At 41.5% G+C, this 13,228-nt stretch overlaps 1 protein-coding gene across 3 annotated transcripts in view; it reads right to left on the bottom strand.

Moving 5' to 3' along the window:
- ZBTB40 (zinc finger and BTB domain containing 40) overlaps positions 1-13,228 on the bottom strand; it is a 67,200-nt gene that overhangs the window by 20,540 nt on the left and 33,432 nt on the right. For all 3 annotated transcript variants that reach the window (XM_088790453.1, XM_088790454.1, XM_088790455.1), the window contains 4 exons: positions 11,104-11,875; positions 10,536-10,669; positions 2,909-3,101; positions 2,139-2,281 (listed from right to left, as the gene is read on the bottom strand). In XM_088790453.1, coding sequence (XP_088646579.1) covers positions 2,139-2,281; positions 2,909-3,101; positions 10,536-10,669; positions 11,104-11,800 — 1,167 coding nt within the window. In that variant the 5' untranslated portion in view covers positions 11,801-11,875. The remainder of the gene's footprint in view (positions 1-2,138; positions 2,282-2,908; positions 3,102-10,535; positions 10,670-11,103; positions 11,876-13,228) is intronic.

Below are 13,228 nucleotides of genomic sequence, written 5' to 3'. Positions count from 1 at the left end.
AATCTGGCTTCTAGTACTGGCCATAAGCAGCTGTGTCTTTGGGTGAGCTGCTTAACCTCCTTAAGAGTCTGTTTCTTCATCTTTAAAAGTAGGGTAACACCCAGGACTTCATAAAGTTGTTGTGAGGGTAGTAAATGCTTAAAAGGTCCTCAGCATACTTCCTGGCACACGTGAGCAGTGAATAAACGGCAGCTGTAGTAATTACTGTCTTTGTATGTTTCCACTCCTGAAGACATCCCTGTTTACTATTTCATATAGAATCCAAGATTCGTACAGATAAGGGCCATGACGCTACTGATTAGCATCACCCATAACAGAAAGACGTTCCGAAAGGCCTGCGTGCACGTTCCATAGGGTGTCAAAACACTATGGCTGTTCCATCAACGTTCACTTTCTAGACTCCTGCTTTATTATTTTGCTTCAATTTTCGTGAAAGAAGTAGCTTAATGAAGCTCTGGCGGAACCCCAATCCTAAGAAGTATTTTTGTGACTTAGAGCTAATTTAAGTTCTTCTGCATTAGCCCTTTCTGTCAGGTAAACTGAAAGTGACAGAAGAAAATGACAATGTGGTCTGTCCTCATGCAGAGAATGAGGCTGAGTTGGGGTGTTCTCTCTCTCTCTCTCTCTCTCTCTCTGTGTGTGTGTGTGTGTGTGTGTATATATATATATATATATATATATATATATATATATATATATATATATAAATGTTGTTTTACCACGGTAACAAAACAGTTCAAAGGACACATTCCATCCAGCTAATAAGGAAGAGATCTGAATGAGTAATTGAATAAAATCCTCTAAGGAATCAGGTACCTTGAGAGCAACAAGCAACCTACTTTAACTGAGTGCCTGGAATCACACTTAATCTGAAGTCTAAGGTGAAAATGGGTTTAATCTTAATCTTATTTTGTGTATTTTTTTTCGCTAAGAAGTTCAAAGGAGTTAAAATTTTAAAAAATATAATTAATTTGCAAAATATAATTTTGAGATTAAAGAATATTCCCATTTTATATGAAAAAAACAGCAATAAAAGATTATTGAGAAAAAGAAAATCTAGACTCCAGTCTCAGTATTAATCCAGTGCTTAGCCATTACACCAGTGGTTGCTAAACGTTTTCTCTCCTGAACATTTAAGCCACTTCCCACAGTTTTAAGAATTGATGCCACCAAAGTTCTCTGTGCCTATTCCTTCCTTCTAGATATAAAAATATTTTTAGCACAAAGTTGAAATCAATAACACCAACAAACACAGTTATCTAGTTGACTTGAGAAGTCATGCCGGCAGTTTTATGAGGATTTTAGTAGCTAGCTGGTGGGAGAGTGAATTGTGTAACCTTCCGAAGGGCAACTGGCAATGTATGAGCATAGCAAGCACTTGAAAAATTTTATACTATTTCAAAATCCCACTTCTTAGAAATTATTCTAAGGAAATAATTTCAGAAGTATACAAAGATTTGTGTGCAAGGATGTTTTCTGCAACATCAGTTATGACAGCAAAATACTGGGAACAAATAAATGCCCAACGACAGAGAATTAATGAATTATGGTATGTCCATTATACAGAATACAATATAGCTACCAAAATCCACATTGTAGGTATGGAAATGTATTCACAATACATTAAATAAAAAAATAAAGTTAAAAACTGTATAACCCCGTTCCAGGATGATTCAAATGAGAAAAAGTGGGAGTACATGCTCTAAAATGTTAGCTGTGATCATTTCTGAGTGATGAGATGGTGGGAGATTTGAACTTTTTTCTTTCTGCTTATTTTCCCAATTTTCTGCAGATAAACAGTGTATCATTTCTGTAAAGAGGAAAAGACTCATAGTAATTACAAAAGTACCTAGACAGTTCAACTCTTGGGACAACTATTTTATAAGAAAAACTCACAAGTCAGAGCAGGAACATCCCTCCATCCATGACTCTAACCATTTAATGCATGACTACAACGTGCAAGTTATTGCAAGGAAACAGACGCCTGCATCAAGAATCTGAACTTCAAGGTGCTTACTATGTTGTATGTATAAAACACTGCAAGGCAAAAAGTGCTACGTGACACAAAAGAGGTAAAAAAAAAAAAGAAAAGTGCTCTATGAATTCAGAAGGGAGAAAGAGACACTTGACACAGTTACCCTTTTCTCAGCGCCAGTCAGGAATTCCTCCTTGGCTGTTTCCAGGAACTCCGTAATAGGTCTCAGCTGCGTTACACACTGGATCAGGTCCTCTTTGTGTTCTAGTAACAGAACAGACAAGGTCTTTCCCTCCTCTGTGCTCCCTGGGGGGAGAAAGAGTTAGAGATGCACAGAGAAGCTAGTCAATTTGAAGAAAATGACAGCATGGTTTGTCAAGAGAGATCTAACAGAATAGTAAAGTGATTCTCTTAGCCTATTCTGAGGACCCAAATGCAGAATCTCTCTTTTAAAAAGGAGAGGAAAATACTTTATTATTCTGTTTAAACTCTATGAAAGGAAAAATGTTTCATTTATCTGTCGAAACACAAAGCTGCAGAGCCAGCCAGAGGTTAACTTCTGGTTGGCAAGGCCACTGCTTTGTACCTAACCCAAATGAGAGAGACTTCAGCCTTTCAAAGTGCTGTCAGCGAACCAGTTCACCCTGGGCACTCAAAACATTTGGATGTGTGGCTTTTTGAAGGGCAGAAGAACATTATGGTATTCTCCAACTTCAAGGTGCCAGACTAGTTGAGTTAACTAGGGGATAGAAATGGAGACTCAGATTTAGCTTGTCTATATTTAACATGCAGCTTCTGGAATTACATGCACAGTTTATGTGAGAATTGCTCACCAGTATCTAAGCCACTGAATTAGTATATCGGTGAGGCAAACGTTACAGCATCTGCCCAGAATCACACTGAGTGGCCCAGGCGGACAGAGCTTTGCCCTACCTTTCGGCTGCGCTGCTTCCACATCTTCAGGCGGTCTGCCTAGCAGCGCTGTCTTTACTGCAGGATTAGACTCTTGGTACAGCCTCAGCAGGTACACGACAGCCTGAACATCCAGGCTCCCATCTCTTACTTTCTCCAGGATTCTCCGGAATGCTGAAGGTCCTTCTTTACCCTCAAGACATTCCATGATGGTCTGTGGGACACAAGTACCCAGAAAGAGAGATCAGCCAGACACGAGAAGCCCACACTCCTTGCATTTGCCAAGTATGGCCCTCAACAATTTGATCCCGCCCTTCCGTGACACTGGCGTTATGCCTGCCTCTACGTAACAATTGTCCTCTAACCCCATCCTACTGAAGCAGTCTAGATAAGCACCACTCCTGTTCAGCGTTCCTCACTGGATCTTCTTCCAAACCCATAACCATAAGCAGTCCCGAAGACTGGTCTCTATTTCTTCTCTTTATCCTCTCCCTTTTGAAAAGCTCTCACATATCTGGAGTTTACTACCACCTTTATGCAGGTAACCCTGAAAAACAGTTCTCTAATCCTGAGCTCTGCGTTTATCCTAGAGCCACAGTTTCTGCTAGATATGCCTTATCCTCCGGAGGTCTCAGTACAAGTCTGAAGCCAAACTGACCATCTTGACTCTTCTAAACCTGGAGTACAAACGAAACATCAACAACTCCAGTGATAAATGAAACAAAATTAGCATTTCTGTCTTTGGTCTGATAGAGCATCTTTCACACAAATGGGAAGAACTATTTTAGCAATGATGAATTTATCTGGAAAAAAATCTGTGATCAAAACTTAATTTCACGTGTATAGTCTTATTTATAGTCTTTACATTTCTACTTGGCAAAACTACAATCTACCTTTGATGTTTTTTACTGTTGATACCATAAAAGAAAATAGTTTTCTCATGAGTTTTTAGAGAGCAAAAAGTTAAGGTTTTACACACACACACACACACACACACACACACACACAATGAAATGATTGCATCAATATCAACACTTGCAAAGTTCAGCTGGACAGTTATAAATTCTGGTGGTAATTATATCTTTAAAATTTTTGTTTTAGAGATTTTGACTTTCTCCCCTCCTCCCAAATAAATAGGAATTATAAATGAGTTAGACTTTGTATTTCTTGGTTTTGCTTTAGCTTGTTTCCTCATCACAGAATGGCTGTATAAAGCCAAATTAAACTTTTCTTTAAAAAGGTCCCTATGTTTTTTTTGTCATCTCCCAGAGAAACTTAGATAAAACAACACAGTTTAGTAATCCACGTTAAGATTTTACTGGAATAAATAACTACTGTGAACTTTTCTCAGCTCTATTTTAAAAATAATAAATGAGATAAAGACATCAATTGAATGCTTAATCCCATTTAGTCCCCTTGATTCAACCCTTCATGCTTTTGTTAGCTGGCCTACAATCTCTTTAGAATGCCTTTCCCTGACCGCAGCAGGGACCTGAGGTAGGCAGCCTCTAACACGTCTCTCTTGTCCCTGCCTCTAGGTACTCAAGCCCTTGCTTGGGTTGAACCTAATGACTGAGGAGGATAACATGGCAAAATTAATGGGATGCCACACCTGAGGTTAGGTTACTAGACTTCCGTGTGCATTCTTTCTTTGCTCTGGACGCAAGCTGCAAGCTGCCTTGTTGTGAGCTGCCCTACAGAGAGGCCCAGGTGGCAAGAAGCAGGTCTCCGGCCAACACTCGGTGAAGGAGATTAGAAGTGGATCTTCTGAAGCCTGCCAACAGTCACGTGAGTCGGCTTAGAAAGAGCACTGCCCCGGTTGAGTTTTGAGAGGTCTGCAGCCCTGTGAGAGGCCAAGAGGCACTCAGCTAAGATATGCCTGGATTCCTGACCCACAGAAACCATGAGGTAGTAAATGCTCGTTCTTTTAAGCTGCTAAACTTTAGAGAGTAATTTGTTACACAGCAGTAGATAACTAATACACTCCCTCATTGCTAATGCCCTTAGCAAACATGTTTCTCCCGCTTTATTTTCCCTTTCCTTCCTTCCTTCCTTTCTTTCGCGCATCATAACTGATACAGCAGATGGCTATCTCATTCCGTACTTGGCCAGTTCTGTTCACCCAAAGCTCTCCGAATATCCCAAATCCACCTTTCTCAGCATCTAATTTGTCTGGCATTATCATCTGAACCACTGGGGAAGAGACGCTTTCCTCAATGGTGGCATCTGATGCGCTTCTCATTATCCTCTCTGCTGTCTCCTCCTCTGCAGAACTACTCAGCAGTGAAATTAAAACATTTGTTAACTTGGTTGCTCAGCAGTGACGCGAGGGTAACCATCTGGGAAGGGAAGCGAGGGCGGGCTGCTGAAAGGGCCAGGAGGGAGCAGCCTATAGCCTGGATGGTCCTGCTCTCTGCTCTTTCTTCCAGAACCTACTGGGGACCTGTATCAGAGCCAGCACTCATAACTGTTACTCCATCAGCCCCCTCTGCTGCCTGGGGCTCCACAGTGGAGTGAGCCCTTTTCTGAAACAGTGAATCTGCCTAAACAGAAGGGTGTCACATATTGCTACAGGCTGGGGTTCACTGATTGCTATTATGGAACAGAACTCTAAGAGATGAACCAAAACAGAGTTTTGTTTTTTATCTATACATTTGGAACTCTTTTGATTCTTAAAGGTACTTCCACAAATTCATATCAACTTTCATAGTCACATGTGAAATCAAAGCACTTTTATCTATGAGTAAAAAATAGGTCAATATATTTAAAGATGGGACAGTTTCCTTTTCCTCTATTGTATGTGGTAAACCATTTCATCTTTCCCTTACACTCAGGTCTTTTAATTGAATTTACTTATTCTCCCAACTGTTTGCCTACTGCCTTCGGGTTTGGGCTACACTGTATTCTTGTGCACTCATGCCTCCCCTCAATGCCGGGGGGCCAGATAGTGGCAGTAACGATACAGACCTTACTAGCTCAGCACCATCCCAGCCCGGTCCATTCGAGCCAACCACTTTACCCCTCACATCAGTCCTAGGAGGCATCACTACGACTCGTTAAATGAGAGTCAGCGAGGTGGAGTAACCTGCCCAAGGTCACACGGGGAGTAAGCAGAGTAGCCGGGATGAGACCCTGAGCTCATTCCACTGACCTGGAACCCCCTTCACACAGTTTCATCCCCCAGATTGTGAGTGTAACCAAATCCATTTACACTGGATTCTACTGGACTTACTAGAATCAACATCATTTTGAACACCTGTGTGAGTAATGTCTAGACAATCTGTAACATTCCTCCATTAGTATAGAGACTGGTACACAGTAGACACTTAATAAATGTTTAACTGAATGAAGTTCCCTTGCCATAAAACTACTAGGCCTTCTATCTATGGCAGTATATCTTAGACTTAATTAGCACAGAAGAGATTTATTAATAGAAAAACAACCATTTTCATCTCTCATAGACCTGCAAAATGAACCCTATTAACTCATTCTCAAGAGGGTTAGCCTACCCTGCCAGGGAACACAGTCCACAAAACATACAGACCTACCCTTCGTGACAAACCTCCAAAGCAATGACACAGTTGGAAATATTAGATTTACATTGGAGAGGAGATTTGTTTGAGAAAAAAAATGCTATGACATCGTCGGCGTTAGGAGTCTTTCTAGAACTTTCGGTGAAAAGTGGATCAAACAACAAGGAAATCAATAGTAGAAAAAGTTATCTCCTTATTCTAGTGAAATAGAGACTCACTTTGCTATTTACACGATTAATTAAAAGCAGGGACATGGCTAGGCATAAAGAATAATTAAAAGTTCTAGTGTAAAAGCTGAAAAAAAGTCTGAGTCTGCTTTTAAGTCAAGATTTCACTCAGTTTGGCCAGAAAACCTCTTAGGTCAGTACCTGCTTTTTCTAATGGGTGGGGGATATTACACTGAGAAAAAGACAGGTAGAAGACATGACCCCATCCCAGCACCCAAGAGACTTCTCCTTAATCAGTTTTGGCTTTGGTTTTACACAATTCAAGCAGCCCAGCCTCTTCTCATATTGCTGCAATCATTGCTCAGGGAATGGCTTTGCCACCTTTCATCATTTAGCTCAGGAAATAAAATAATCAGGACACTGGTTCCTGGGACCCTCTGTAAACTCAATTCAGGCCAGCTGCACACCCTGTATTAGTTTTTCAGAAAAGGAACAAGCAGGTCCATCTTAACCAGAAATCATTCACAAGCCTTAAAACAACTGTCAAAACTACACATCTAAGGGTAGATTCTTTTGAATGTGAAGCTATCTCAAGTTGTGTTTTGATTGATTAACCAAATAACAACAACCAATGGCAAAAAAATATTCAAAGCTCTTTGGGAGCTAAAAATGTATAAACAGAAAAACAACAAACAAACACCCGCCCCAACAACCTTTCCAGTTACAGCTGAATTGATGCGCCAAATGAACAGTTCTTAAAGACACCCAACACTGAAGGCTTTTGGTGATTCCGGCAGTTGGGTGACTTCTGGGTACACTGTCCCCAAAATTACACAGGTGGCAGGATTTCTCTGCTGTCAAGACTTTCTATAAAGGTAGGGATCTAGCCTTATTTACGTTTGTTTTCTTAGCAACCAGCTCAATGCCTGGCACATACCTGGCACGTTTCAGTGAATACTTGCTGAATTAAGGGGTTAGCAAAGAGTAACACTTGGGAAAAATGGGGTCAGTGACCCCTCAAAACTTTGAGAGATGTCAGCACAGACACTGTGACTCTGCTGTCATACGCTAAGAATTTTGTAAGCCATTGATTTTCCCACAGTGCCTCTCAAAATGTGGTTTAGTGATACCAAAACAGCAGCCCATGGAGAACCTGTTAAAGATAGATTTCCAAATTCTACCCCAACCTAAGAATCAGATTCTCTGGAAATATAGCCTGGAGGTTTACAGTTTAAGAAGCACACCCGGGGACTTTTATATACACTGAACCACTGTTATAGAGACCGATGGCTTTGTACAAGACATTACATCTGCAGTTCAGGAAGCCACTTCCAAGGGAGAAATGGTACCTATTTGAAAACATGACTTCCAAATTATGCCTGAAGTAACAGTAAACCATCTCATGTGTCGGAGTAAATAACCACAGTACTGGGATATTAAAAGGCATTAAGTGAAAAGGGGCTTCAAAGTCAACTAAGTCTAAAATTACTGTGTTAATGTATCACTGTGGTAATGTAGCAACACAGTCGCCATCTGCTGAGCTCCTTTCATGTGCCTGGCATTTTAGTGTGAGTTTTATATAAATAATCTTAATTGCGCAGTGATTCTATACTATAGGTGATAACATTCCCATTTTACAAAATAGGAGATTAAGGCTTACAGAGATTAAGTTGCAAGGTCACAATGCTAGTGGATGGCAGAGTTGGATAAACTGTACCTCCAATCAAAAAAATGAACATGCAACCACATGGATGAACCTCAAAATAATTATGCTGAATGAAAGAAGCCTGACCAAAAAGAATACAGAGTATACAACTCCATTTACTTAATATTCTAGAAAATGTAAATTAATCTACAGAGACAAAAAGCTGATCCGTGTTACCTGGGGACAGATGAGTGGAAGGGGCAGGAGAGGGAGGGATTACAAAGGGACATGACGAAGCTTTTAAGTGATGGATTGTTCACGATCTTGATTGTAGGTTTCAAAACGTTATCAAACTGTACACTTTAAATATGTACAGTTTACTATATGTCAATCACACCTCAATAAAGCTGTCGAAAAGAAAGTGAAAAGACAAAGAGGTGCAGGGCCTAAGTACAAAGCAGTACCTCCCAAACTCTGTATTTTATTCAATTTAATCTTATGTTCTTAAAGTACTTTTTCCCCCTTTTCTTTCTGTAGCGGGAAGATTTATTATGTAATATAACAGAATTAGTTTTAAATACAGCCACCAAATGATTTGTAGAGCTCTTACTCTGACCTCTAAAACCGAGAAAGAAATAACATAAGCCTATAATGATCACCAACAGTGATTCAGTGTTCTTTTAAAGTACTGCTAATGTTATTGCCATCAAAAGATTAGGACAAGAATTGGTGAGAAAAATAATGTTAAATGAATCCATGTACAGTAAATCTTTTTGAGCACCTGTTATGTGCCAGACACAATGTTAGGAAAAAAAACATGCATAAGACACAGTTGAAGTAACTACAGAGGTGTCACTGATAATTTCAGTATTGCTGATCTAAGGACTGAAGTTGCTCCTCTGTATCCAAAGTTAAGTGGAGAGGAAGTCTTAACCGAGAGACTAAAGAGGTGTGCCTACAGCTATCAAGGTAACAAACTAGTGACAAAAAGCAAGGACTGAATAGTTAAGAGAACATCCAAGTGCAAAAATGTAAAACCATAATGTCCTTCAGCACAACTGGTACAAAGAGTGCCAGGATTGACAACCTAGAACCTCCCTTAGAGAAGCACCAGGGTTAGTCCAATCTTGTAAACAGCTTCTCTCTCAAGAAAACAATTTATAGTCAACTAGCCAACTGTCCATTAACCATGGTTAAAATAAATACTTGACCTTGAATTGGTTTTTTGAAAAAGTAACTTGCTATGCACCGGGGATATATTTAAATATTAGAAGGCATTTATTTCTTGGATTAATAGTACCTAACAAAAACTAAATTGCCTGCAGCAACAAGGGAGGCCTCCCTAAACGGAGGCAATGCCCTCTCACTCTGCCTGCACCTCTCAGAACAGAGGCAGGGCTGGGAGGAAGAGGAGGCAAGGGGAATTCTGACGTGGCCATGGAGTTAGTCCTGCAAGGTCGTGAGGGATTAGGTAGTGAGAGAGCCCACAGGTGAACATGCATTTCACTGAGATATTGAAGGAAAAACAAAAAAATGTCAGCTAAGAACTAGAGCGTGATAACCACGTGGCAGTTTTGTGTCAGTCAGTTCCGAAACGTTTCTACACACATGGCGTACACACATCATTGTAAACCCTGTTGAGAGGCAGTATTAACTGAATGTGTAAGAGAACAGCTCGAAGTCAGAATGCTCAGGTTTGAATCCTTGCTCCGAGCCTTACAAGCTCTGCGACCTTGGCCAAGATACATCACCTCTTTGAGACAGTTTTCTCAACCCTAAAACAGGGTAAAAAATAGTACAACAGCATACACCTCGACGATTTTTGTGAGGATTAAATGCGGTAACATATGTACCAAACATAGCACAATAAGTGCTCAATAAATGTTCACCATTATTGTTTTGGTGTCTGAAAATGGCTGCTGCTGTGTTCCCAAACACTGGATGCAATTTACTAGGTAAGTTTCTATTACATCCTTTTTGTACCATGTTTTAAGCATTTGTTTTTGTTTTGTTTAATCCTTGATTAAATCCGAGGGAATGGTACGATCAGTTAAGTACCCTTGATCAAAACTGGTTGTAAGCTGGGATTCCCCGGTAATCAAAATACAATTTCGTTTTGAAAGGATCTTGCCTAGTACTCTTGCACGGCTGCCCTTTAGAGAATAAATGGCAGGGGGAAAAAATTAAAGTTTGAAAAATTGAGACTCTGGGATATTTTGCATTTCCATATTTCTGCCCCATATGGGAAGCAGATCTGGTACCCTGAGTACACTAAGATAGCAACCAAAACTCATGGTACCTACCTTCTTCTGTGCACCTTTAATTTCTGAACATTCTTCTAGTTTTTTTAAAATATCCTGGGTAACCAAGAGTGCATCTGAGAAGATCTTTTCATTTTCTAGAAGAAAATTCAGCTGGTAATGTTTCCTCTCATACTCTGCATGTAAAACAAAACGAAATACGAAATCAGTGGTTCACTGCTTGAAGTGATTTTTAAAAGTTGAAGCTAACCTTTAGGTCACAGACTGCATTCATAATGGCTATCTAGCACATCAGTTATAAGTAATGGGAAACCATGTCTCTGACAGCTCCTTCCCCTGTGCCATCTCCTCCTGGGTAAGTATCAAAAATGGTACACTGTTATTTCAATACTGCTTTTCTGCTCTGTCATTCAGCTTCAGACTTCCAACACTCACAAACAGACACTTTAAAAAAAAAAAGAATGCCCCACTGGGAGTAATGCATAGGATTTTGATATCCTATCTAACAGTGGTCTTTCGTGAATTTGTCAATGAAACAAAGAAATTCATAAAGATCACCGAATCTAGGAATTGACGACAGATCACAAAACAACTCTCACGTGAATATTACCTGGTTCTGTGCTTGCCTCCTTCGCCTCACTCAAGACTTGTACAACCGGGGAGGGAGAACCAATTTCAGCGGTACGAGGGGTCTCCACGGGGACCTCTGCATTCCCCTGAATCTCCTGGGTGGTGGAAGAGTCCACACTAATCTCTGGTGCACCCATTTGGACTGCTTCCTGGTTCTCAGCTCTCACGGGGGCCCCCGCAGGGGTAGAACCCTCCGGGGAAGAATGAAGTTCTCCTGCACCCTCTGAGGACAGGATTTCCACTTCTGGCTTCTCCGATTCCTTCCTGGATGCGTCTGAGGGGGGCACGGAGACATCCCTCACCACCTGACCCTGAACAGAGCAGTTGACAAGGCTGGTGAGGAGATTTTTACAGCTAACAGCCACATCAAACATCTGCAGGCTGTCGGCTAAAGAGATGATTTTGGAGAAGTTGTGCTTGCCCACAGGGAGCTTGCCTGTGTACATCATTTCTAACAAGAGGGCAAACTCCTCCGGGCTCACCACAGACGCATCAATGGAGATGGTGTCTGTGTTGTCCAGCAGGGTTTTGAACAGGAGGCTGGCAGCGGCCAGCACGAGTTTGTGGGCCCTGAAATAAATGGAACCAATGGAAATGGTGCAGTCACAGAACTGCTGCTCCTTGCACAGCGTGTAGAGCTGCTGCAGCAGCTGCCGGCTATAGTTGGGGAGCTCCATCGTGCCAGTTCTGCGCTGAGGACTTCTCGTTCTCCCTTATTCCAGGACCCACTTTGTGAGGCTCAGCACTGGACCCTAGAGAAAACCGAAAAATGCCCTGTTAGTACATCACAACACACATGGAAATGCCTGGAATGAAATATTAACACAAACCAACCAACAAAAAGGCAATTCAGTCACTCAACGAACATTGCTCAATAGGGAGGGGCCCTGGTACAGATGCACGGAATTAATAATGATCACAATTGTCCTGTGTTTATATGAACGGGACTGTGCTTAGTGCTTCATCTGGATGGTTTCATTTGCTCCTCGTGATGACTCAATGGAAAAGATACTATATCCTCCCCATTTTACAGATGAGACTGAAACGCGAAGGGACTGAGAGAACCAGCCTAAGGGAAAACAGCCAGTAAATGTCTGTAACTGATTTCAAATCTGTAGCTACGTTCCTGTTCCCAGCGAGTTCTCAGCCAACTGAAGGAGACAGATACATAAACAAAGACTTAACAACATAACGTCCTCATCTTCACAGGTCATCATTCTCTCCCCTTAAAATGCATTTTTCCGGCCAGCCCAGTGGCTCAGGTGGTTAGAGCTCCGTGCTCCTAACTCCGAAGGCTGCAGGTTCGATTCCCACATGGGCCAGTGGGCTCTCAACCACAAGGTTGCCAGTTCAATTCCTTGAGTCCCACAAGGGATGGTGGGCTGCACCCCCTCAACTAGCAACAGCAACTGGACCTGGAGCTGAGCTGCACCCTCCACAACTAAGATTGAAAGGACGACAACTTGACTAGGGAAAACAGGCCTGGAAGTACACAGTTCCCCAATAAAGTCCTGTTCCCCTTCCCCAATTAAAAAAAAAAAAGTGACTCTGGGTGGTGAACACACAATGGTATATATAGATGATGTATTATAGATTGTACACCTGAAACCTATGTAACTTTACTAACCGTTGTCACCCCAATAAACTTTAAAAAAAAAAAAGCATTTTTCACTTGCTCCTGCTCTCTGTTCTCCGCCTGCCTCACAAGCCTTCTCAGCTTCCTTGCTCAGACGTCCTCTGCATCACTTTGGCCTCTAAAGCCCGAGAGCCCCAGGACCCAGTCATCTCCCCTCTTCTCTTCTCTCTCAGCCGATTCCGTACCTTTGAAATCTAAGTGCTGACAGCTTTCAGATTTGTATCTCCAGCTCAGACGTCTCCTCTGACCTCCAGACACATCCCTCCGACTATGAACTCAGTATCTCCAACTGGAGGCCTGATAGGTGTCTTAAACTTATATCCAACACTCTCCAGCCATCTTCCCCACTTCACAGCAATCCCGTCCTTCCCGTAGTTCAGACTGAAACCCTCCACGTCATCCTTGTCTCCTGTTTTGTTTTGTTTTTCTCTTACACCCCTTAGCCAATCCTTTATAAATCCTGTTGGTT

Source organism: Rhinolophus sinicus, chromosome 14 (assembly GCF_057876585.1).
Source record: "Rhinolophus sinicus isolate RSI-liver-muscle chromosome 14, RSI-T2T, whole genome shotgun sequence".
NCBI lineage: Eukaryota > Metazoa > Chordata > Mammalia > Chiroptera > Rhinolophidae > Rhinolophus > Rhinolophus sinicus.
Note: the sequence above shows the minus strand (reverse complement) of the source record. Positions and strands in the feature narration are given on the sequence as shown.